General features: G+C 41.2%; 1 protein-coding gene across 1 annotated transcript; it reads right to left on the bottom strand.

Moving 5' to 3' along the window:
- On the bottom strand, positions 1-26,425 carry C22H11orf53 (chromosome 22 C11orf53 homolog). Its single transcript, XM_043500760.1, has 5 exons — positions 26,400-26,425; positions 15,218-15,449; positions 3,746-3,788; positions 1,643-1,932; positions 1-895 (listed from the first exon to the last, which is right to left on the bottom strand). Exons 1-5 carry the CDS (start codon positions 26,423-26,425, stop codon positions 494-496), a joined length of 993 nt encoding a protein of 330 aa, XP_043356695.1. The 3' UTR covers positions 1-493.

Here is a 26,425-nt window from a genome sequence, read left to right as displayed (position 1 = left end):
TACATGTATGTGGTATATAGTAAGATATCACTATACAGAACTTAAATTATTTGAAAAGGCTTGCATCCTTCTCCTCCATAATTATCTTTTTGTAGAGTCACTTTCTACAAATCTTCTAAGGTTGTTTAAATAGACTCGGTTTATCAGCTAAAAAGGTGAGGTCCTGTTTCTTAAGGTTGCTTTCCGAACTGGGACTGATCCAAAGACCACTGAAGTCATTGGACGTTTTACATTAACTTTCCTTGGGCATTGGATTGAGACCGTTTTCTACAAGCTACACAGTAACCCTGACAATTACATTGTTAAACAGAGCATTAAGTAATGTGCTGATTTTAGAAATGAATATTTCCTTCATCTGAAATTCTTCTTAGCATTTTTGCCTCCAAGTATGTTATCACTGTCCTCAGTGATTAACTATAGGGAAATATCCTACAATCAATTCAGCTGTCTGAGTGAAGGTTAATTCTAATTTGTCACCAACTGTGAGCTTTCCTCAATAAGTTCTTCGGTATTCATGTGTCCCCCAGACTGGACTCCCATCCTCTTTTGCCCAAGAGGAGTTGTCATGAAGGGAGGTTGTATCTAAGGGTTCCTCTGATGAGAGGTGGAGTGTCTTGGGAGGTAGGTCATTTGTTACAGCCATAAATGGTGAAAAGGAATAGGATGAGGTGGCAGGGTAACTGGGTATGTAGTGGACATCTTCAAAAGCATGCAAAGGGTAGGACTGGGCTCCTGGGATGGCAGAACTCCAGCTCGAGCTTCTATACTGGGAAGTGCTTCCAGTCTCGTGAGAGGTGAGGCAGTCGGTAGTTGTGGGCAAGGTTTGTAGGAAATCTGAGCACACGGCATCTGCTTGGTTGAGGCTGTCGGGCATGGCCTGCTCCCAGGAGTCTCTCTGTTGAAAAGAGGGTGAGGGAGATCTTTGAGAATAATGCCATGTTCCAGAGCAAAAAGACACAAACACCTAATCTACTGGGTCTTCTAGCTTCCGAGTTTATCAAGCTAAGCTATTCCTGCTTTCTAACCTAGGCCACACACAGTGAGCTCTGTGTTGCCCTGCGACACTAGCAGAGTTTGTAAAAAGTGATTAAGGAAAACAGAGCCAGAATTTATGGCACAAGTAAACTACATTGCACCCAGTTCCAGATCAGACATGATTGTCTTAGGCCCTGATCCAGCAAAGCACTTTAACTGTAAGCCCACGAGTAGTCCCAGTGAAGTCAATTGGAATTAAGCATATCCATAAGTGCTCGGCTAGATCAAGGCCTTAGTTATCATTCCAGTGGGGGTCTGAAGAGGGAGGGTGGAGCATACAGATACATGCCATGCCGGAGCTGTGGGTGTGGGACTGAGCTTGGTTCTTGCTCCTTGGGGTGGTAGGGGCAGGAGAACTTTGTGACACTTCCAATCAACTCTCCTCCCACCAACCCACAAGCAGAACTGACAGGTCCCAATGGGACAGCCAGGGAGGCTTCGCTAGGCAGCAGGAGACAGGAACACAGCAGCATAGGAATGGTCATAATGGATCAGACCAAGGCTCCATCTGCTCTAGTACCAGGCCTCCAGATGTGGTGCATCCTCCGCACAATCCAACCCACCATTTAACCCTGGATACTACATTCAGATCAGTATACAGACTCACTATTAAGAAATGTGCTGAGTCACTGGGGAAGGGCGGCAGGAGCGGGGGCAGCGAGGAGGTGCTGAAAAGGGAGCTAGTGCTGGGTGTTACAGCAGCAGAACGATAGTCCTCGGTGAAACAGGGGTCCACTAGCGGCGGGTACCCTTGAATGGCAGAGGAGTCACATGGAAAGGACTTTGCCCCCAGGGATGAAGCATAAACATCATTTGAAAGCGGCTTAGTGTTGTGGAAATCCAAATCAGACATGAATGGTCTCCTAACTCCATAGTAACCAGACATGGCCGTGGAGCCTGCTGGCGAGAAAGATGGAAGTCATACCAATGAAAGGTCATGTCAAAGTCACCATTCACTGAGTCAAAATTCATTGGGCAAATCAACAGAGCTGAAACCCACAGAACTCTCCCCTCCATCTGTAACAAACATCTGCCCACTTCCCAGGGCAGGAGAGAATCCTGTTGTTAAACAAGTGTCCACACATGGCAGGTTTTTACCCCCATGGTCATTACAGGGCCCTTGTTTTTTTTTTCACCTTCCTCTGCAGCATGGGGCACGGATCACAAGCTAGGATCTTCTCGGAAGATCTCACCTAATCATTTCCCTGCTATTGCAGGGGGCTCGGGCATTGGTCACACCTCAGTTTCTTCTGTTCTCTGCTTGTGGCACACACCAGTTTAGTCTCCTAGGACTGAAATGCTTTAGTTTATCCCGAATTATGGGACTCAATATGGTGGTAACTGAGTGAAATTTAATGGCCTGTGATATACAGGAGGTCAGACTAGATTATCTAATGGTCCCTTCTGGCCTTAAACTCTATGAAATTACAAAATTATCAACCCAAATCACAGCATGGCCTTTCTCTTTCTCTCAGTCTTGGGGTGTGTCGTACCAGAACTTGACAAACTCTCTTTATTGAAAATCCAGAAACCCATCTCCCATAGACTCAGGTAAGCCCAATTCAGGTACCAATTAAACCTCAGCAAACCCAGCATTGTCTGATTCAGCAAAGCACAAACGTATGTGTTTAGGTCAATGTCTATTCAGCAAAGTAAATCATGTTTTGCTGAATTGGGGCCTTTGTTGGGATGCTCTGCACTGAACTGCTCTGCCCATGGGCTAGGGACCAGCTGTTTTGGCCTCTGCCCTTCCCCAACTTTTCCTCCCCTTCTGTTCCCCTCTCATACCTTGTGTGTGGGAGATGGGGGGGTTAACCATCTGCCCCCCAGCTCCCATCGATCCATCTACCATGCCCCCCTGAAATGAACCATACCAGCTTTTGAACTTTCCCCATGTATCCCAATGGGAAACCGCAGTTTCTACTACAATGTGGAGCTGTGTGAGGCTGTACATTAGCGGCAACCCCATGTCCACGCTCAGGAGGCATCTCTCAGCAGAACTGCTGGCTCCTCCTGGGCCATTAGCACTAGGGAAGTATCTCCCTTAGGCAAATATGCTTTCGTCTCTGCTTGTGTAATAACGTGTGAAGAGTGCATCCCAGCATTGTTCTTCACATTATAATAGCACCTAGAGATCCCAGCTGAGATCAGAGCCCCATTGTGCTAGGCATCCTACAAACGTAAGAACGGCCATTCTGGGTCAGACCAATGGTCCATCTAGCCCAGAATCCTGTCTTCCACCAATGGCCAATGCCACTGAGAGTGAGAGACAGCTACTGCCCCAAAGAGCTTGCAGTGTAACTAGAAAAGATGGACAAAGGAAGTAGTATTCTCTGCATTTTACAGAAGGGAAACTGAGGCACAGAGCAATGTAAGTGATTTGTCTAAGGTCATATAAGGCGTTGGATACAGACAGAAACTGAGCTTTGTTCTCCTGAGTTTCAACTCAGTGCCTTAACTTCAAGACTGTCCTTCCCCTCTTGGAGTCAGTTCACCTTCTCTCCCTTCCCTTGGAACTTCAGGGAAGGGATTGAATGTCATTAGGATACTTCTGAGTTAATCCTTCAGTGATTCTCCTCTCTGAATGTTGGGTGGCACCACTACAGATCTTCGTGGTAGTATTTTCAAGGTCCTTCACAGGAAGAATGAGACAGAAATGGCACTGGATTGCCGACACTAAAGTCATGTATGATTTAGTGAAAATACTCACCTGACATTTGGACAAATGGAGACGGAGGGGTGCTGGCACTGCCCTAAAAAATAAAGAGACATTGAAAGTGTTTTCTTCTGCAAGCCAGAGTGTAAATGTGTAGCTTGGAAGTGGGTTTTGCATCATTTCAATGTAGTTTTGGAATCTCAGTGAAGCTACGAATAAGAAGCAATTAGGCACAAGATTGCAAGGTCTGGAGAGAGAAAGTATTAGCAGATGGAGGCTAGGAAGAGATGTCAGAGCGCTCAGACAAATGCTGATAATGGCAGGAAAATCAAGATAACTGGGCTTGATACTCATTTACATTAAAGTTCCTTTACACAGTCAGAGTGGTGTAAAGTAGCCTTCATGTGAGAGTCAGCCCCAAATGATTCAGTGTCCAGGATCCTCTGTGTTAAAAATTGTGCCTAATACTCCATAACCCTGCACCATCACAGTCATATATATCAGTGGAAAGGGGGTATAAATTGTTATTGTTCTGATTTGTAGCATTTCACACCTACTCTGCACAGATGTAAATTACTCTATGTGGGCAGTACAAAGGAAAGCCAGGCTCTATATATGTACCACACTGGCAAAGTGTATGTCATGTCCCCCTCTAGTGGCTGGTCTGCTAGTGGATAACAACCAACTGCTGCTACCAGCTAATGGAATTGCTCATTTAGCTCAAGGAGTCAAGCTCTGTTGTATCAATTTAGATGGAATAAAGGAGCCTAAAAAGTCAAAGTTGTTAACATGCCCCAGTTACTGTCCAACATTGAACAGTTTTAAACAAGGTTCAGGATTTAGCTGGAGCTGATGGAGGTAGCAGCGTCATCTGGGTCCATCTCTGTGGCCCAGTCTGGGCAGTTTGATGATGATAATGGGCATCCTCAGGATCAGGATGATGTAGGGCCATGGTCCCAGAAGACGGTGGGGGGTGGCAGCCATAATGTTGAAGCACACACCAGTAGCCAATTTTTTCTCCCCGAAATCTTTCTTTAACGACTCCAAAGGGAAATGATGGGCAGAATAGCCTGTCCTGTCATTATTTTGTCCATCAATAGACCTAATTTCTGGCACACCAATTATGGTTCATTGATTTTTTGGTCTGATGCTGTCTCGTTTACCAAGCATGATCTTAAAACAGTCCTTGAATTATATCAGGAGGCCTTTCTGTTTGCGCTAATTCAGTCTGTCTCCCTTTTGTAACTTTTCCTCTCAACTTTTATTATTAATGGTTATTGTGACACTTTATGAACTTTCACTCGCTTCTCACAGCTGAGCTCACAATTCAGGCAAATTTGTAGGACCAGTTATCCCAACAGGTCTGTGCTTTGGGACTAAGGGTCTGGAGTTCAAACCCCACTGATGATCTCTGAAGGTGAGTCATTGCACATGCACTGGGTGGTGTTGTCCTGCACAAAGAATAGGGGGGAATATTTATGGATTTGTAGCAGAGTTTCAGTTGCGTATTCTAATCACACACTCCTTCTATGGAAGTCATTAACAGATCAACCATCTATAGTGCTTGCGATGTGAGCCTGGTCATTTTCCCAGTTTTATTGTTTCACCTGAGGCAGAATTAAAAGGCACCAATATCAGCAAATGGAAGTAAAGGGGTGGTGGTGGTGGAAGGAGAGGTATAAGCTGTGGCAGATTAATCAGCGAACATTAGGTTGTGAAAAGCCACAGGATTTATGACATGATAGTCCTGATACTGTAATTGGATCCACAGGGATGAATTCTTACACCTGTGCAGAGACCCAGTGGGGTTCCATAAGAGTGCAGGGATCATCCACAGGGATCTGACTACATGATCGGGGCCTATGTGTGTATGAATTCAGTTAAAAATCAACCATGGTAGCAGTCTGTTAACCATGTAACTATCCAATTAACAGAGGCCTGCGTGCTCCCCTCCTGCAGAGAAGTGGGCAGAGGAGAACAAATGGGGGGCAGAGCTCTGTGCATTGCAGCCAGGAGCTTCCCTGCAGCTCCAGTCACAGAGCATGGGATGATTTAAGTGGGGGCAGAGAATCTGACCCATGAACTGAGTGCTCACATGCAGGGCCAATGCTTCTTTTTAAATACATGTTTTAGTTTTTCAAAGATCAGGTAAAATATTGATGCAAATGCATTCTAGAATGTTAAAGTTTTGCAACAGTTATTTTATTTTTCACTAAACATTATTTGTTTGTTATTCTGGCCATGAGTTTTCGCTTAACGTAGAAAGCAAAACACTGAATACCAGTTTTATTATCCAGCTGAGAGATTTAGCCATTCTATTAATATTGTGCTCTGAATCACTATGCATCACTTTGCTCCAGGGGGATCTTGCCTCCTTGGAATCCCAATTCTAATTCCTATTAGCAGTAAATATACCTTGCTCAGAGCCATTTCTACTGTCATTTCTATGAGTTTAGGAAGCTGCATTTTCTTAGTCTTGAGTTTCCATAAAATACGGCCCAAATGAGAATTATTTGACCCATGCTCCAGGTAGCCCTAAACCTCCAACTGCCAGAAGCTGGGACTGTATGATGGGATGGATCACTCGACATCCCTGTTCTGTTCATTCCCTCTGTAGCATTTGGAACTGGCCACTGTTAGAAGACTGGCTACTGGGCTAGCTGGACCATTGGTCTTACAGAGTTCTCCATTCACTTCTTCGAGATGCTGAACTGGGCCACCTGTTTGGACCCTCTTTGCAAATGAAATGAGTGGCACCTCCGAACACCTAACTACTACTCCTTCAGCGCAGTTGGAACACAATGTGAAAAATATATCATCTGGCACTTGAAGTTCAGCGGAGGTCAAGCAAGCCCTGAATATTTCATACTTCAGCTCTCCATTTCAGATTACCTCCAGTGCATCATACAAATGCTGCTACTACAACTGCGTGAGCAGATTTCTGCATAACATGTAACAGGCAGCTTTCTCTATATGGAAAAGCTCAAATGCCCATTGCTGTGAGCACTGACACAAATATTTTGTACTGAGGTCTTTCTCCCAACTTCTAAACCCTATTTTAAAACAAAACAAAACAACCCCACCAAGAGAGATTTTTAACTATTCCACTGCTTTTGACCCTGTAAGGTGGTACAGGATACAATTTTCAGTTTGCATAGAGCAAACAGGAGGTTCCTGCCATGCCAGGCAACCAAATTTAGAGGTTTATATTTGAATTAAATTTGCCAGTGTTAAGACTTCCTTTAGCTAACATGGTAATTTCACAGCTGCCTATGGGCTCCCTCATGAAAATGAGCTCATTCGAACTAACAGGTGATCCAGTCTGCAAAGATGATAACAGATTTGAGGAAAGAGTATCCTACTGGCAGGACTGCACAGGGAGTTTTATGGGAGAGTATTTTACAGAATTTACCCGACTTGTTCAGGACTGCTTTGGGGAATATATTGAAAACAGAGAAAAGAAGTGAATCAGCTGTTGTCCCCCCCGCCCTTTTACTGCTCCTACCTAGTCAATCTGGAGTGTTTCTTGTTTTAGACATAAAATAGTTTAAATCACAAAGTAAAAGCAATGGCTAGGATGTCAACAAGAGAGAAATGATTTTAGCTTTGTCAGTATTTGAGGGGCCCGACTTCTGTCCCTTTAAAGGGTCTGGATTTTCACTAAGTGCTGAGCACCAACCTGTGAAAATCAGCCTCCCTAAAGGGGGTCTGGCTGGGCACCCCAGATTATGAGCCACTTGTGAAAATCCTGGCCAGTGAATCCTGATGAGCTTTGTCAAAGAGAACGCACTATATTATATCAGGTTAGAACTTGACCATGCAAATCTTATTCAGACATCCTTCTCTCTGCATGTACGTACCCTGAGTAATCTTTCTCTAGGATATAAAGCCTCCTGCTACAGGCTTAAACCAACATCGAGCTATTGAGGGCAGAGGCAGAAACTTTCCATGGGGTCAGGTTATCCTATAACTGCAGGGTTTCTGGCATCTTCTTCTAAAGGAGCTGGTACCAGCCACTGCAGGAGACAGGATGGAGCCCTGGTCTGATTTAGTCGAGCAATTCTTGTTTGTTCTGATATAGTCCTACAGAGTTTACTGGGACTGTTTATGTGAGGAAAGATTACTCAGGTGAGTAAGGGTGGGTTTAAGACTAAGGGTCCAGTTGGCAAATGAAATGGAGAGACCAGTTTCAGGAGAGTTCTAGCCCAGAAAATGAGGGATACCTTTCCATCAGACTGGGAAAGAAGCAGTAACAGGTAGGGGAGAAATGCAGCTGCTGTAGAGACAGCGCTTGAAAGGAACTAAGGGCCAGCCAGGGGTTGGGAGAAGAAAGAGCCAAGAGGCAGGGATAGTCGTAATTTTGTGACTATTAACTGCCCCCTGCTCCTCTACTGCATTGCATGGAACAAGACACCAATCGCATGGGGCCAGGACAAGCATGTCTGAGTCACTAGTCAGCAAATGCACACAGTCACTCTTCTAATTACAGCCTAGCCTTCAGCACCAAGCTAGGGTGCTATTAAACATACAAGTTTGCCTCAAAACTCTCTCGTACTGCTGCCAATTTAGCAGTAAACCCTGGCCACTAGCTGAAGTCTTGTGTTATCTCCTCCAGTTCAACAGATGCCTGACTCTGGATGGTATGTATTTTTTGGCAGGCAGGAAACTTTTTTGTAATCCAAGAGAGCGAGAGAGAGTTCCAGGTTTACTGAGATCTTGCATTTTAGACAATGCGGTCAAGTTTTATGGTGCAAAAAGCAGTCTGCCAGAAACTCCTTTAACTCGTGTGATAGCACTCCCTTCTTTTGTACCATAGGACCCAGGTTCAAAAACCAGCTCATATCCCATGGTAGGGTTTGTTACCAGGAATGCAACCAGAATTTTGCTAAGGAGGGGGCCCAAGTTATATATCTGGCCGCTTCAAATCTGAGTAGCGTTGCGACCCCATGTCCCAAGTCACAATGCCACTCATGCAAATTTGGCCTAGCCTCCCCTCCATCATGACAGGATGGACAGGCCAAATTTAAGTCAGTTATGTTGCAATCCAGTGTATGGAGCCACAACACCACTAACTTAATTTTGACCAAGGCTGCCCATCCATCATCTGGTATGGGGCCAAGGTGGGGGCCTGGGGGGCCCCAGATTCCCCCTCGTTTCACCCTTATTTTACATTTTCACTAGTAAAATGACTGTTTTGCCCTCTTGTACATAAGAAATAGAAATAAAAAATGTTTCTACACTAATAAACAAGCACTTTGAAATTTAAGGTAAGAGACTTCTGCTAAGCTTTGAATCAGTTGCTTTAAACTGCACTGGGCCATCATTAGACCACCCACCGCAAGTAGTTTAAAATTTAAAAATGCCATTTTACGAAGGCATTTGAGTAAACGCTGCAAATGCGCTTAGTGGGATGGACACTCAGACATTCAGCATGAGCATTAGGAACTGTAATATGCTGAGAATATTCAGCATGCTGATACCCTCTGTTACTTTTCTACCTGCATGGGCTAGAGATCTCGCCTCCATTCATTCCTATGATCTCGATTTAAGAGAAACTCCACACCAACATGCCCAGCCAAAGCTCAGGGTGCCCTTATACTTCAGTAAAACAATTGGACTGGCGTTACAAAACAGTCCAAAGCAGCACTGCTGCTTCCCACCTGGCCCCCTTATTAGTTAAGCACCAGTCATGTGACCTATACAGTTTAATACCCCCATTCCTCCCAGGAAGAAGTTCTGTACCACTCTCCAATGCCTTCGCCCTGCATCAATGGCAGCTTTGCGGAGTGCTTGGGAGCTCAGCAAATGTGGGTTATGTCAAACCTTGTGGGGTTGGGACAGAGGTCCCAGGGAAAGGGACTCTGATACAGAACGTGTTGACTTTTATATGGTGTGGGGGCCTGGGTTTATCCCCTCTAGGGCAGTATCCTGTGGAGAGAGAGGGTCTCTTGGGGCAAGTGGGCTTAGTACATGTTAGTCTTCTGATTTCTAATGTAAAACACCTTGGAATATTGGCATACGTGAGCCCTGCAGATTTTTTTATTTTTATAGTTAAAAATCCCAGTTTGAGCTGTAATTCCATATGCTGCAGATTGTCTCAGCCGATTGATCTCATTGACTGCTCCAGAGAGCTGGCAAATAGCACCAATTGCTTAACTTGGTTTTGGATGTTAACTCCTCTTGGAATGGACATTGTAGCATATTCTCCCTGGCAATTAATCAGAACAGACGCTGACATATTTGCCTGGGTTTAAACTTTGGATTTCATTCTGCGTTTCCTTATCAGGTGGTGAGTGGCTCAGATTATTTTAAACTCATTTGTCTATTTCCTCCCTGCATTATTTCTTTTCAGCACTGCAGGATTATGGTAACTGTATCTTTCACACAGCAGGAGTTGGTATAAATCAGTGAGTCTGTTTAACATCACCAGGGCTATAGTTTATAAAGCCATTAATAATCTTGGTATGGGCCCTGTTCTCCAGTGATTTACATTACTACGCAATGCTTCCTGTGAGCTGCGAAAGAAAGTGCATAGAGCACTGCTGCTGTTTCAGTTTACCATCATTATTCAGCAACATGGCTAGCTTGCATTATGAAACAAGCCACACTCCATCCATTGAGGGGAGAGCAGAGTGTGTGGTGGGGCGGGGGAGCGGGGAAGGAGGATCCTGCACAAACAATAAACAGATGGACCTTGGTTATGCAACTGTATCTGCATGGGCTGATCCTGATTTCAGTAGATCCAACCACATGGATCCAGTTGCAGGATCGGGGCCTAATTCAATAACAATAATAGTGATGCTTTCTCCTGCAGGAGATCTGGTTGTCCTGCTAACGAGGCAGGTCAGCTCACTGTTCATAAAACCCTCAGCAGAACTTAACAAAGCTGCAAGGCCCTTCTCACCCCTAGTGGAGCTGGTCAAAAATGCCAATTGTTTCTTGCAAGAAATTTTAAAAAGTGTGATGGAGGGAGTTGTTTTTTTTCCTTCCCTAAATGTCTCATGAATTTGTTTTTTAACTGCAAAAATACCCAGAACTGTTTTTCAGATTGAACACTTTAAATTTTTATCCGATTTTTTTTTCTTGGGGGTTTGTTGAAAAACCAGAAAATTTCAACTAAAATATACAATTTCAGTGCATTTTTTTCCATTTAAATCATTTTGATGAAACAACTTCAGCTAGCTCTAGTATTTAGCAAATCTCTGCTAGAGGGTCTGTCCTTTGTGGAGATCCATCTTTGGGTAGCGAGAACATGTATCATTGGAGTGCTACCTAGTGGATAGAGTTCTGGACTGGGACTCAGAAGACCTGAATTCTATTCCTGGCTCCGCCACTGGCCTCCTGAGTGACCTCAGGCAAGTCATTTTACCTCGCTGTGCCTCAGTTTTCCCATCTGTAAAATGAAGACTATGATACTGACCTGTCTTTGTAAAGCACTTTGAGATCTATGGATGAAAAGTGTTATATAAGAACTAGGTGGTATTTATTTATTTACTAGGTGTCCCTCTTTTTTTTTTTTTTTTCCAGAGAGGAACACTTGCTCTCTCTGCCTCCTCCTTCCCAATCACCCAGATAGATCAGAAGAAATGATAACATGGCACAGCAATTCGTGGGAAATCAAAATGCAAATCACCTGTATATCATCACAATGCAAATTTATTTTATATCATTTGGAGAATAAAAGACCTACTATTGCAGAATGGTGACAGTTTTAATGTCACTCAACAGACTATTAGCTAATCTTTCTGACAATGATCAGGACAGCCTGGGAGCACGCATCTGTGACCATGAGCTTTCGTTGGCTAAGGAAGGGTTTACTGATTTCTGAGCAAAGATCAGATCCATGCAAACAGTGCAATGTAATTACACTGCATCATAAATAAACATTATTGTGCTCACTCACCTACTGTTCACTCAGATTCCATAATATTATATTATGTAATTTTGTATTATCTACATACACACAAACTGTTCTGCTTTTGCATACAAAACAAACAAGGCAAATAAGGCGGGAGGAAACATTTACAATACTGGCCTATCTATCTAGCATAGAGCTTCCTAGAATACCCACCGTCATAGCATCTAAGTACAGAGTAGAGGGGCATCTGTTTATTCAAGAGTGAAGAGTGGATAAAGCATGACAGTCCTGAATCATTGTCTGAAGTTTCATTTGGTTTTTCAAAGCGAACATGCCTCGTGCCTTTGCACAAGTCAGGCCTGCACAAAAGCCATTGCCTGAGTTTGGCATGCACAAAAGTGCATGTGCCCAATGCACTTATGCAAGTCAGGTGTGCACAAAGGTGTGCATGCTCTTATGCATTTTGGGCCTTTATGTCAAGTCTTATAAGCTGGAATGTTTTGTGTGGCAAATTCTTATTTTACGTAATTTATGGTCTGAATTTTTGTTTGTTTGTTTTTTGCCACATGCAGCTAATGGATGCAAATGTGACGGAGAGAAAATTAATTTAAAATCTGTTTGCTGCCTAATTTTGCTAACAGTGAAAACCTGACTCAAAAGGCTTGGAAAAGAAAAAAAAAGTTTCAAATGCTCTAAAATGTCCCTCATTCTGCTCCTAATTCCACAAACTGCTTCCACCATACCCTGAGAAAATCAAAGGCTCAGTGATTTGATAATACATTACCATCCTCATCTGTCACAATTATACCCAGCCAGTCAGGAATGAGAAATAATGCCACTTGACTAAGGTGACCAATCACATAACCGTAATACAAATAGCAAATGCCTCCAGGGAACAGTTTACCAACACAGTCATCATATCAGATGTGATTACAGCTGGAATACTGTGTCCTGTTCTGGAGACTGTATCGTCTTCAAGTTGTCAGTGTCTTTCTGAAAAAAGAAAAGGAGTACTTGTGGCATCTTAGAGACTAACAAATTTATTAGAGCATAAGCTTTCGTGAGCTACAGCTCACTTGTGTCTTTCTGGTAGTTCAGAAAAGAGAAACAAAATTTATCAGGGGCTGGATGATGTGACTTATCGTGAAACATGAAAATGAGATAAATCTGTGTGGCTAAGAGACTAGCGAGGCTAAGATTTGCAAAGTCACTCAAGGAAATTTAGGCACTTTGCATGGGATCCTGGATCCACTGAAAACAATGGCAAAACTGCCATTGAGTTCAGTGAAGCCAGGACTTCACCCAATGGGAATTAATCATTTTTCAAAATCTCAGCCTAAGTGTGTATCTTTGGGAGGGCAGGAGCTATCTGAAGAATATAAAGTCCAACTATTCCAAGACTCTAAATGCCATGGAAATTATCTGGGGTTCTGAACAGGAGTATAACTAAGAGTAATTGGATAGAATTAAGAAAGGCAAAATGTAGCCTGACATTGCGTTACATGCTTAAATTAGTGCCAGAGACTTGGTCGCATGGGATGATTCCCAGAGTGTATTCTAAAGGGTTAAACACGAAGGGCTTGATGCCAGTTTTATGCCGAAGTCAGTGGAGTTAAACTGACACAAACACATTGTGTCTGAATGGAGAATCTGCCCCTGAGTCTATTGCTGACTTGCAGTGCATGAAATAATGGATCCATGCCCATGTATAATCAGCATGTATAATGTCAGCTCCATAAATAATGCATGAGTGACAGTGATTGATAATCACATTTGGAGCATCTTAAGTGTAGCTCTGGATTCATTTTGTTTAAAATGGAAGAAAAATGGAAAAGTCTTTGCAGCAAGAGGTGCTGCAGTTGCTTATGTTACAGATTACTTAGTCAGATGCTTTGCTGATGCAAACTGGCCAAGAGCCACTGAACTCAGTGCCTTCAAAAGGGTATTCAAGTGCTTTCTGCCACAGATAACCCTCAAGAGGAATTTGAAGAGCTCAAGTCCAGGATATAGAATTTGAGGTAGACACTAGTGACTGAATCTCAGCTAAGAAGTTATTCAGAAGAGACAGGAGTTTAGCTGGGTTAAGACAGAGTCTGCTGTTTCTTCTAATTAGTTCTTCCCTGATCTGTAGAGTTTCTCCTTTAGTAAGTATAACCAAGATTATCAGAAGTGACGAGTGAGCTTCTGTTTTTGGGTGCCCAATGTGGGACACCTTAAAAGGGTCTGATTTTCAGAAAATGCTGAGCAACTACCTTCTGAAAATCAAGCCCCTTTAAGGGATCTCAAGCTGTTAATCGCTTTTGGAAATCTTTTAGTGCATACATATGACATGTCTAACTTGTACGTAGACACAGAAATTCCAAAAGGGGAGATTAAATTTAAATTCTGAGCTGTTCAATATCTCCAGTGGTCAGCAATTCTTTGTCACATTATCTTTTACGATTAGCATCCCATTCAGGGAGATGGCTGCATATCCAGGTAGTCAGTGAGAATTCTGGCACTGTATCAAGCTGTTAGGCTACTTATTTCAGTATTTGCAGAGTGCGGGAAACAAAACCTTTTCCGGGGATGGTCCAAGCCTGAGGACTCCCCCAGAAACTAAAGATTATCACAAACCTCGCCACTTTCCAGTCCAAATGCAAGGTGCATTTCTTCGACCTTACCTTCTCTAGTATATAAACATATAGCAAAAGGTATATGTAATAACAACAGCCAACCAAAACAAAACATTTTTCCCACATGCTTTTCCCTCTTGGGAGAGGATAAGAGAACAAACCACACCTGATAGGTGTGCAATCACGTTGCTCAATGCACTGCTGGAAGGTGCTCAGATAAGCATGGTATAAAAACATATATAGCATTGCATAGAACAGAACAGAGTGGTTCCTAGCATAGGATGTTCCCTGACTTCCCAAGGGAACCAAATGTCTTTGCTATAAATCAGGTTAGGAAGAGTAAAAGAAAAGTAATAGGTTGCTTCAGTGCTTTGTCATGTGAGGCTATTCTCGGTTTCTGTAAAATTCAGCAATTTCCAAGCCTATTGCATTACAGCTGCCCAGTTATAGAATTTCCACTGGGAAAGTTAATGCCCCTTTTTTGTTTTCTGCCTTTGGATCCTCAGCAAGCTGATTCTCTATCTCTTCCTATTAATATAAAACACCCCCTTCCCCAAACAGAACTTGTAGGGTGTATAACGTTTGGGGTCGGACATTTATTTTTACCAAGTTGATTTGGTCAGACATAGATGATGGTAAATTAATCTCTTCTTGAAGGCCATAACATAAAGTGTGTGAAAGGCACTGGAAATTTATTGTTATCAGCTTAGTTAAAGTGGGTGAGATTTGTGCCTCCTAGGATTCAAAGCTCACAGGGTTTCATTGACATGAAAAATTAATTAGATCTTTGGATCAGACCCTAATTGCACAAATATTCCTGCTTTTTGCCTTGACAGTGGTGGTTTCTGACATCCCACAGTAGCTCATCTTACGTTAAACTCCTGAAAGATCCTCCTGGCTCTTAATCCTTGTTTTAAACTCCTATACCAAGAAGGCTGCCTAAGGACAAAACTTTGTGAAACTTTGGTGTTGCAGGTACATTGTGCTCAGTGCAAATCCTCTTAAAGCAAGAGGATTATGTACAATGACATTTCTGTTTAAAACATGACTCACGCTGAATCGGGAGCTGCTGGTCTGTCTTGATCGTTTTTCAGCAAGGAGATCTTTGACTGTTTGTTTTACTCTCACTCCTTGGTAAACTCGTTTGCCCGCGTAGTCTGTAGGAACTAAACAAAGGGAGCATATGTTAGTAGAATTCAGACAGTAAGTAGAATAAATGGAATAGCTTACCAAGGTAAGGATAGCCAAATTGCCAAGTGTCTTTAAATCAAGATGGGATGTATGCCTAAAAGATTATTATTTATTATTTGTATTGCAATAGTTCTTACGAATCCCACTTGTGGATCAGGACTCCATTGTACTAGGGACTGTACAAACACAGAACAAAAAGACAGTCCCTGCCTTATGGTCTTGTTTATTAAGAAGTTATTGGGTGTGATGATGGCCACTGTGCAGGGAGAAAGACTAATTCTCTCTGCTGCAGGAATCAGTGGGTGAAATTCTCTAGCCTGTGTTACCCAAGCAGTGACTAGGGGATCATAAGTGACTTACAAACAGTGGTTAAGATTTTCAAAGTTAACTAAGGGGAGTTAGCCATACGGCTTCCATTCATCTCAGTAGAAACTGTCTGGTGAAACTCCTATCTGACTGTGAACACGGACAAAAAACTCCAAACCCAAATGGTCCAGCTAAAATACATTCTCATTACAATGCTTTTGATTAAACTGTGCTGAACTCTAGATAACGAGGAACTAGTTTCTCAAGCCCACTCTCTGTTTCAGTAGGCAGCATGGTCTACCAGACAGGGAACTAATCAGGAGGTATGGGTTCTAGTACAAGCACTGCCATTGATTGCTTGTGTGGAAAGCAGGTGAAAAGCACCATCCCAATGCAAAAGTAAAATAATTATTAATTCTGAGTCTCATTTAGGCAGAGCAAATTCCATTAAAACAAGGAGTTGTTCCCTAGGGATGGGCTGTTTGAGAAGTCAAGGAGTTCCTGTCTCCTAGTCTTGTGCTCAGACCACTAGTCTTAGCCTTATCCTTCAATGTCAGAGAGAATCTGCGGTCAGAGGAGTCAGTGTGGGCTTTATTCTGCAGCTGCTACATATAGAGCTCATTAATTTCCATCTTTCATTTTTGCGGCCTTCATATATAGAGAATGTGGGATTTTCTAGGGACAATAAGCTGTGGTTTTTCCATATCCTCATGTAATTTTCTGATGCATCTTTGTTAATACCACTCACAAAATGTTACGTCTGTAAAAAAGTTTAAGGTTGTTTTTTTAAATTATAAATCATGTGGTAATCTCAAGAGTTGCCTCAATCATACTAATTCTGCCCTGAAATCATTTTCAGACCCTACCCACCAAAACAGATTAAAACACGTTTGAAATCACTAGCCCAAATGACAATGGAATTACACAACAATGAGATAAAGAACAATTAGGCAGATTTAGTAAAGAGGTAGTAACCTCATTTTTTGCTAACACTCACCACTGTTTTAACTAAATTTTTACTATCTTCTTACAATGAATAACTGTCATTTGCATTCAATAAAATCCAGATAGTTTAAAGATCTTGATAACATCAATTAATAGTAACTAATATCTAAAAAGTGTAACCCCACTGACAGAGTGGGTATTGTATCCTTCTCTAGTGGCTGGTTTACTGGCAGATAACAGCTACTACTGCTACAGTGTTACTCCTTTGGTTCAAGCGGTAGAAGTCTATACTGTGCAGTATGTTGCCTTGCATAATGAAAAAAGTGGTTTGTTTGGTATATATTTAAGATTCTATTATTAGTTCATTTTAAAAAAAACTGACCAACACTGGGTATGAGTTCTGTGTACCTGAGAGAAGCCTCTCTTCCCTTGACATACTGCCACAGCTGTGGTCAGCGAAAGTGATGCCCATCATTATAAAAGAGAAGGATATATTATAGATGATAGGATACTGGACTGGGACTCGGGAGACCTGCCACTGCCCTGCTGAATGACCATGGCCAATTCATGTCCCTCCCTGTACATCAGTTTCCCTATTTGTAAAATGGGGATCATGAAAATGACCTTTATTTGCAAAGTGCTTTAAAAGAGAAAGATCAAACATGCTAGATGAGAGCTAAGCAATATGATTGGAGGGGAGGGGGTGGGGGGTGAGGATCCCAGGACTCTGGAACTTGTTCTCCACCCTCATTGGTCCAAAACTTGGTGACCTTCTGGGCATGTTGCAAAATCCGTTTATTTGACAGGGTTTGTGGGGAGGCTGTGTGTGTGTCTCTGGGGGTGGGGCTAACGGGGCACTTTTGTTGTTTTGATTTATCAGCTAGCTGAGCTAATTGATATTTGGGTGGTCATCACCCATTTGAACATTTAAGTTGAAGTGTTTGGGTCACCCAGAGGTTTATGTATGGGCATTTTTTATTGTTCTATAAACCTATAAGAAATAAATTATTCCCCATGGGTTTAAATCCGTGCAACTCCGTTAAAGTCAAGGGAGCAACACCAATTTGAAGGCGCAGAGAACTTTGCCTTTTATATTATGTTATTCTTTGGATTGGCAGGTTGTAACTTGGCCCAGCATATCTGATTGGTTAGAAAAGCAAATAATTTCAAGCAAGCATCCGATGAAGTGAGCTGTAGCTCACGAAAGCTTATGCTCTAATATATTTGTTAGTCTCTAAGGTGCCACAAGTACTCCTTTTCTTTTTGCGAATACAGACTAACACAGCTGCTACTCTGAAACCAAGCAAGACCTTTTTACTTAATTACTTGTTTTAATCTAAACCAAATATTTCTCTTGAACAGATCAAGATGAAACAGCAAGTTGACTTGGTAGAAAATAGTCTGTTCTTCAAAGGAACTGAAAGTGGGTGGCAGTGATAAGATTTAATCAGAGACTTTGGGTTAAGTTAGACAAAGCTGTTCTTTAAGGATGAAATTTGCCCTTGTGCAGAGAGCCAATGCAAGGCCTATGAACCACTTAATAATAATAATAATAACAACAATAATAATTAATAAATACTTCGCTCTTATATAGTACTTTTCAGCAGTGGGTCTCAGAGAGCTTTACAAAGCAGGAAACTACATTAGCTCCATTTTACAGATGGGGAAACTGAGGCACAGAGTAGCAAAATGACTTGCTAAGGGTTGCTCAGAAGGCCAGTACCAGAGCTGAGACTAGAACCCAGGACTCCTGAGTCCCAGTCCAGTGATTTATCAACTAGGCAACACTTAAGTCCCAGGGAAGCCTGCACAGGAGGGAATTTCACTCTGTCTGAGTTTTGGAGAGGCATATCTGTTTGGTTTTTTCTGAGTACATCTCTGCAAAACTTTCCATTTGTTTGGGTATTTTGACTGTAAATGAGCCCAGTGATGTAGCAGGGTACAATACAGAAGGTGACTCTTTTATCCTCTCCATTGGAGTCTGCCCATGTAAAGAGCTCACAGCTGTGGAAAGCAGTGAGGAGTTTAAAAAAAAGGCTTTTATTCAAATATTACAAATGGGAAGTTGATGTTTGAGTTAATCCTTTGGAAAACAAAAAGATCTGTGTTTTCGGACAGAAAGCAAACACAAACGTACCAGAGAGGAAGTATCTGATCTCTTTAAAATTTTTATTTACTTCGCTACATCTATGCTTTTCATCATTCTGGCTCACTTTATCATTTTAATACCTACAATATTGTTATCCACAGGTGTATTTAAACTCATAGAAACTTACATAGGGTGAAATTTGAGGCTTTCGTGGTATCGGGTCTTTGTGTTGGCCATGGATCACAGAGTGTCTAAAATTCTCTTTGACAGGGCATTGTTTATATTATTGTGATTATTTATTTTTAATCAAATTGTGTCTGTGGCCCCAGCCAAGATTGGGGCTCCATTGTGCTAGGTGCTGTACAAACAAAGAATAAGAGATCAGCCCTGCCCTGAAGTGTTTACAGGTAAATAGACAAAAGGTGGGAGGGGAAGCAGAGAGGTGAAGTGACTTGTAAAAGGTCACAAAGCAGGTCAGAGCTGGGAATAACACTCACATCTTCTGAGTCCCCCTAGCACAGCTGTCTTCCCGCTGACTGAGTCTGACTTATCCACGTATTGAGTCTTTCCATTGACTCCACTAGGTATTGATTCAGGGTCCCAGTGAATAGGCTTTTGTTATTTCTGCTATAAACCCCTATGATTAAGGATATTTTCTGCTGCATTGGTCTGAAGCACAAATTCTGAGCCTGGGCATAGTTATTTTATAAGCAAATTATTTCTAAAGTGTCTTAGTTGTAATAAAAATATGTTTGGGCTTCTAATCAAGAAGCTATGAAAACAAGGTTTGCTAAAAAAACAAACGAGCAAGCAAAATTTTACATGCGTGTCTGTGTGTATACATGTAAAATTGATTGCTTAGGAGTATTTTTAGGAAGTTTAAATATTTAATTATAAACTTTTGAGTTGTTTAACTTTAAAATAAAACAGCTAATGCATACGATGCATCCACATTACAGATCATATGCCAAGGCACTACATCAAAAGTGGACAATATATACATAACAGTACTTGCACTTAGAGTTTTCCACCTCTATACATATGCCTCTAAACGTTAAATTAACAATTCTGTATTAATAAAATAATTCTAATAGAAGTGCCCAAATAACATAGAATAGACACGTCTTGATATGTTTTGACAAGTAGAATAATTAACTCAAGTGCCTTCTGTTTGAGTCCAAATAAAGGATTCAGGCCCCGATTCAGCAAAGCCATGCCTAATTTTAAGCATGTGAGTCAACTCATTAACGTCACTGGGACTATTCACATGGTTAAAGTTAGGCATGAACTTTTTGAATTGGAACTTAAGGGAAAATATAGTCTTATATTTGATGATTGCCAAAATAGCAATAATTTTTTAAAACTGCCATCAAAAATTCCTAAAAGATGGTATAAAAAAACAGAATCACTACTGAAAATAATTGAGCAAACTAATATCTACAGTTGGGATTGAGGCCAGAGGAGTTATTCTTTACAACAGTTCAAATTACAGGTTTCTGTTTTAGAAAACTATTCACTTTCAGATTTATATACCGTTATCTTGGATTTACACTGGTATCACTGAGATCGGAATTTGGCCTACAATTAAGAACAACTTTCTAGCAGTGATATCAATTAGTTTGTTGAATAAGCTTAACAGGGAAATAGCAAAAAAGTCCTACTGCATTAGATATTGAAAAACAGACTTCAGAAAAAGCCCTAGCAGACGAAGGATGGATTAGATGCACTTTTCTGTAGGGTAGGCTAAAAAAATTCCATTGTAACGTTTTTCAATAAAAAATGGGGTCTTGACTAAACACTTTTTTTTGTGAAATATGTCTTCTTTCCTCAAATATTTTTTATTTTTTCATCAGAATTCAAGGAACTCCAAAATTGAATGGTTCTTGGCCAAAAATTCTTGTGGTTTTGTTTTTTTTTTTTTTACAAAAAGCTTAAATTTTCTACAGGATCCCTACCTCTCCTTCTCCCCCAATTTTCCAACCAGCTCTACTGTTCAGTCTGTTCCATGTCTAATTTCTACCATTCTTTAAAACATATAATATTGCATCTAGGATGTTAAATAAATGAGGCCAAAATACAACAGAAGACTTGGAACCTGATTCTCATTTACACTAAGTCCTCTTTACACCTCTCTGACAGTGTACCTTGTGCACTATCAGAGCTGTATAAATGGGCCTTAGGTAAATGGGACTCAGGCCCTACAGGATGTCAATCTCAGGCTCCAGGTACACCAAATGGATAAAGCTAGGTTGGACAGTATCAGAAAACTTGTTTAACAAGACAAAGCCAGCATGAAAAACTGATCCTCAAACTACAAATATACATAAATTGCAACAATGAGCTAATCTTGTGCCATTAGAGCAAATATGTATTGAAGCAGATCTTAAATCCAAGCAATTCTGTAAACAGATTTCTAAATACCTGTAAAGCAATTATCAATGTTCTAGAATTGAATGCAGGACCTAGTTGACTTCTGCAGTCAAATGATTTTTTCAACTGTATTATAATGCTACTTCTACTTTGCTCCTATTCACTACCGTCATCTCAGGATCTCAAAGTGGCTTGCAAAGATGGGGCATCATGAATCCCATTTTACCAGGGGGAACTGAGGCACGGGGAGGTGAAATGACTTGATCAAGGTCATACAGCATGTCAGTGGCAGAGTCGCCACCAGAATAGTCACTAGATCACACACTCTGACCGGATGGATCCGTCTTTCTATGTACTGACTAAACTTGACCTGTAAGAGGTCAAGAAGGCACATTACAAACTGTTGATGCAAAAGAAATTGGGTGAAAGATTCAATGGGAGGGGGGAAATGATCTGTGCTGCAGGGGCAATTGAATGGGAGTGTTGTGTGATATAGTGGGAGGTAGCATAGCCCCATGGCTGGGGCCCTGCTCTGGGATTCTGTAGGTTCTGTTCCTGGTTCAGACACTGACTAATCGTGTGACTGTAGGGAAATTACTTTACCTTTCTGCATTTTGGTTTTCCCCCATCGGTCAAATGGGGATAATGACACTGTCTCACCGTTGTGAAGTAAATATAATTATTAGTACCACTGGGGAGAGGCAGTGTTTCCTAGCATGTAGAGCATTGGATTGGGACTCAGGACACGTGGGTTCTATTCCTGGCTTAGCCACTGATCTGCTGGGTGACCTTGGGCAAGTCACTTCCCCTCTCTGTGTCTCTGTTACCACATCTGTAAGATGATGCTCACCTCCTTTGTAAAGCACATTGAGATCTACGGATAAAAGTAGCATATAAAAATTAATAACTATCTCTTATTATTATGAAGCTCTTTGAGAGCTATTGATGAAAAGCACTAGCTAGGTATCAGAGCTAGGTATCAGAAGAGCCCTGTGCGGATACAAAATTTGTATCTAAATCTGATCCACAAATATGGTCTGTGGCTATAAAGCGAATATCCCAGATTTGCAGGGCTCTAGGTATTCGGTTGCTATCTCTTCGTCATCACTGTGTGGCTACTTTTAGATGGCGTCTCTCATACAACAGTACGTTTACTTTAGAATGACCCATGTAAGCCAAGCTATATACTGTGAGCCCCTTTCCATAATACATTACCCCAATTCCACATCCTGAAAAAGAGACAACAATTATTACTTGCAGGCTCTATCGTCAAATATTCTAGAATCTCATTAACTGATTTGACTTGTATCATTAGTTCCTCTGGTCCATATATACATGTTTACATTTTTTCTTTACTATTGTCTTAACATAAACAATATCTCAGATGTGACAGGACTGATGTCACTGTATTTCAAGTAAAAATCAAAGGAATTATAGTCAGGGATGGATTAACTTCAGTTCAAAGAATAAGCCAATTTTCATACTGATTCTTATTTAAGTGAACCTGTTTACCCCACTCTAACCCTGAACCACTGAAGCAAAGCACATGAATGTTATAGTGAAAGCTTCTTTTAAATTAGTGATTCTATTTACAAAGTAAGACCTTGATCCTGCAAACACTTCTGCAAATGCTTAATTTTACTCAGATGAGTAGCAGTCCTATTTGAAATCAATTGGTCTTCTCACATATGTAAAGTTACACAAGTGCTTAAATCGTTGCAGGATCAGGGCCTATCTAATTTATCAATTACGAAATAAGGGCCCAGTGCTGCAACTTTTTCTCACCTAGATAGCCCTAATTCACATAATCAGTCCCATTGAGTTTAGTGAGCCAGTGTGCTAGATCTGACACTGAGATATTAAAAACCTGAAATAACTGGCAGCAGAGAGGAGAGAACCTAACTTTGATCAGAATTTATTATAATTTTCCAGTAAGTTCTGAAAAAGTGCATTATGAATTAAGTAAGCATCCTAAATTGTATTTAGTTAAAATATTAGTTAATATTGCTAAAATACTGAAATATTGAAAATACCAAACAGCGATTTAAAGGCATATTCCTTTCTTTGCCTTTCTACTTCAGTTCAGACAACAAGTAATGTGCCCATTCCCCTGTTTTCTTTTCTACTGTTGATATTTCAATTAACCATCGGTGAGATATACATTTTATATTTTGGAAAGTTTTGACAATGAAACTCACCAGTTTCCATTCTGAATGCTGCTGTGAATTTCCCCCTTTCAGACTCTGCAAGCTTTCTGAAAATGAACCGTCAGGAGCTTTCCAGTTGAGAAAGAAGTCAATGCTCATTCTCCACTAATAAAGTTCTCTTTGAGCTGGACGGAAATATATTTTTCACAATTTAATGATGTCTCTGAAATAGATTCTTTGGGATTTGTTTAAATGCAAATCTTCCGCTGTCTGTTTCACTGCAATTTGCATGGTCAGTGCTGATCATTCTCAAAGGTTTTTTCTCTTGATTAAAAAGACATTGCATGGGTGAAAACGGAATTTCGTGTGCTGATGGAGGAAAAGTTATTTACAATGAAAAACCTATAAGTCATGCAGTGATCAGTGGTCTCCATATAGAGAGGAAAAGGGACTTGGCCAGAGAAATTGTGCGCAGGAAAATGCCATATTACTTGTAACACAATACCCCAGCATAGGATCAGGGCATCATTTTGCTAGGCATTTTACACACAAGTAATAAAACAACAATCCCGGCCCTAGGGAGCTCACAATCAAGGTTAGATGTTAAAAAACGTAAACGAAATCTAAGGTAGACTCTCCATGCACTGCAGTGGGCACTGGATTGGGTCTGGTGGAGTGGACTGAGACCACTGACCAGCTTCACAAGGACAATCACACCTTTCAGTCAACAACAATCTGGACCAGAGATGACTAGCCATATGTCTTTACCAACCCATTTTCGGTCCTTCCTGCTAGATGCTCTTTTCATAGCTCCCCAGTAAATGACCTTGGCTTGTTCCCCATTAGCATGCAAGAAGCTTCCATTCTACTAATACATTGTTGTCACTGTGTCTAGGTGGATAGTATTAGACTCCTTGCAGATAGCAATGCACTCTGATGAATTCTGCATTTCTGCTCTTCCTGAATCAAGAGGCAGAAACTCTATTTACTGTTTCTTCTCCAAATGTTGTAGCTTATCCCTTGGTTCAGAAACTTGCCCTGATTATCAGTTGGGAAATCACTATTGTGTGACATTACTGGCCTCAACATGGAAATATGTCAGAGGAAAAGTGCAGTAAGAGGGACAAGGTCTGTAGTATTTGGTTACAAGAACAGCAGGTTGTTGCTCAATATACTATGTCCTGCATAAGTAGACACTACATTTATCTATGTGAAATATTGCCAGTACATTCGTCATAATCAAATAGTTCATTTTGTCTGGAATCTGTTGATGGCTCAAGGGTCTGCCAGTCCAAATCCATTCCTCTTTGTAACTCCATTGGCAGCATTACTGGAGAAGGGCTTTTAGTTTTCCATCCATCATTTGTTTTTTGGAGGGGTGGGGGGGAACAGCTGCTGGCAAAGGCTGCTCCTGCCAGGCATGTCAAGAGAAAGAAAAGCAGCTCATGGGGAGCTGAAATGACAGAAATATTGCAACTCCCTTCATGACATATTGAATCTACATCACTTGGCGTGTGTGTCTGGCCATATAATGCAAAAAGGCAGAAGTCCGACCAGAGAGGACTGGCGATAAAAACACAGCCAACATCACGAATGGAAAAGTCTGATACACGACCTATCCGTTGAATTTGTAATTTCTGACTGATCTCTTCTTCCTCCACCCCTATGGAAGATTCTTATTTCAACCACACCCTTCCTCCACATCCACAGGCTTCTTATGCTTGGAGCTTCTACTAAGAATATACTGCCTTCCTTTCCTTCTTCAAATTCACTTTTTCTGTGTAAGCCTCTGTTGTTTATATCACAGGGTTCAGAGGTTACAGTCAGGGATCAGAGCACCATTATGACAGGCACTGTGCAGCCATGTGACAAAGCAGACAGCCCTGCCCCAGAGAGTTCATAGGCTAGGAGTCAGACAGGATGTAACAGAACAGACCAACAGAGTGGAGAAGGGTGGGAGGACAAGATAGAAAAAAACAGAGTTTAGCAGGAAAGTACGTAGTACAAGCCAACACCTGCCTCAGAGAGCTTACAATCAAGGTTCATGTCAAGAATTAACAAGGAGCCCATAAAGCTTGGAAGGTGGGTATTAGGTCACAGTAAAAGGAATACGTTATTGCATACTAAGCAATAGTGTCACCTTTCTATCTGCTTACCTATTGTCAGAGCTCCTCACTAGCCCTGTCTGCTTCCATCTCTTTTGCCTGAATCTTATTTGCTTGATTTCTTTAGATCTAAAAGATATAGGTGAAATTCTGGCCATGAAGTCCATGGCAGTTTTGTTATTGACTTCAATGGATCCAAGATTGCTCCCTAGAGTTTCAAAAGTATCTATTGACTCTAGGTGTCTTTGCTATCAATTAAAAATAATTGCATTAAAAAAACATTTGAACCTGCAGCTGCTCCTCATGCCAAGCCAAGAAAATAATGAACCAAGGATGAAATCAAAACCCAACCAATATCCTTCTTACCACAGACCCCAGTTCTTATCGCACACCTGCCTTCCCAGAACATGGGACTGAGATTTTCAATGCAGTGTTGGGGTTTTAGGCACTCATCTTCCATTTATTTCGTTTTCAGGATCAGGATTCATAATAGGAAACAGATATACAGCCAATTGAGTATTGCCCTATAACCATAACAGAACCCACTGGGTCATATTATACACCTTATACCATCCCGTTGGATTTTTATATTCTATTTGCCTGCCCCAAAACAAACTTTGCTAATAATTTATTCCTATTTACTAAGACAAAGCAGTAGCCTAACAGATGTAATATTCAGTGTTTATTTCCCTAGTTCAAATTTTGATTTAAATTCATTGTTAAATGGAGAGCATTTTTGCTGTTTGTTGTTAAATAACATTATTTTGCAACATGCTGTGACACTGGCCAACCAGATCATGCTAGAGTGTTTTCAGGTCATTTCACTGATGGATTAGTATAGATCAAAGTGATTAGTGTTTTGGGTGTTTAAACGTTATAAAACTAAAGGGATGTTACATACATTGTTTTAACTTATCTGTTCCTGTTATAATGTAATAGCAAACATTTAAAGCATAAATACCCCAGTAACTAAATAACTCATCAGACATCAAAGAAGCCTGGTGGAATGCTAATGATGGACTTTATCAGAATGGCCATTGTGTGTGATGACCTGTAGTCAAAAGACTAAGTGCATTCCTCACTCATCGTCGTCAAAGGAAAAGTCCAT

Source organism: Dermochelys coriacea, chromosome 22 (genome assembly GCF_009764565.3).
Source record: "Dermochelys coriacea isolate rDerCor1 chromosome 22, rDerCor1.pri.v4, whole genome shotgun sequence".
Lineage (NCBI taxonomy): Eukaryota > Metazoa > Chordata > Testudines > Dermochelyidae > Dermochelys > Dermochelys coriacea.
The sequence above is the reverse complement of the archived record's forward strand: the minus strand, read 5'-3'. Positions and strand labels throughout refer to the sequence as shown.

What these genes read in the sequence shown, in the direction of transcription:
- C22H11orf53 (XM_043500760.1), bottom strand. Translation starts at nt 26,425, where the DNA reads ATGGACTTTTCCTTTGACGACGATGA. An exon ending in TTTTCCTTTGACGACGATGA is followed by an intron (nt 15,450 to 26,399) that starts GTGAGGAATGCA and finishes ATAATCTTTTAG; the next exon opens with GCATACATCCCATCTTGATT. An exon ending in ACTCAGCACATTTCTTAATA is followed by an intron (nt 896 to 1,642) that starts GTGAGTCTGTAT and finishes TCTTTTCAACAG; the next exon opens with AGAGACTCCTGGGAGCAGGC.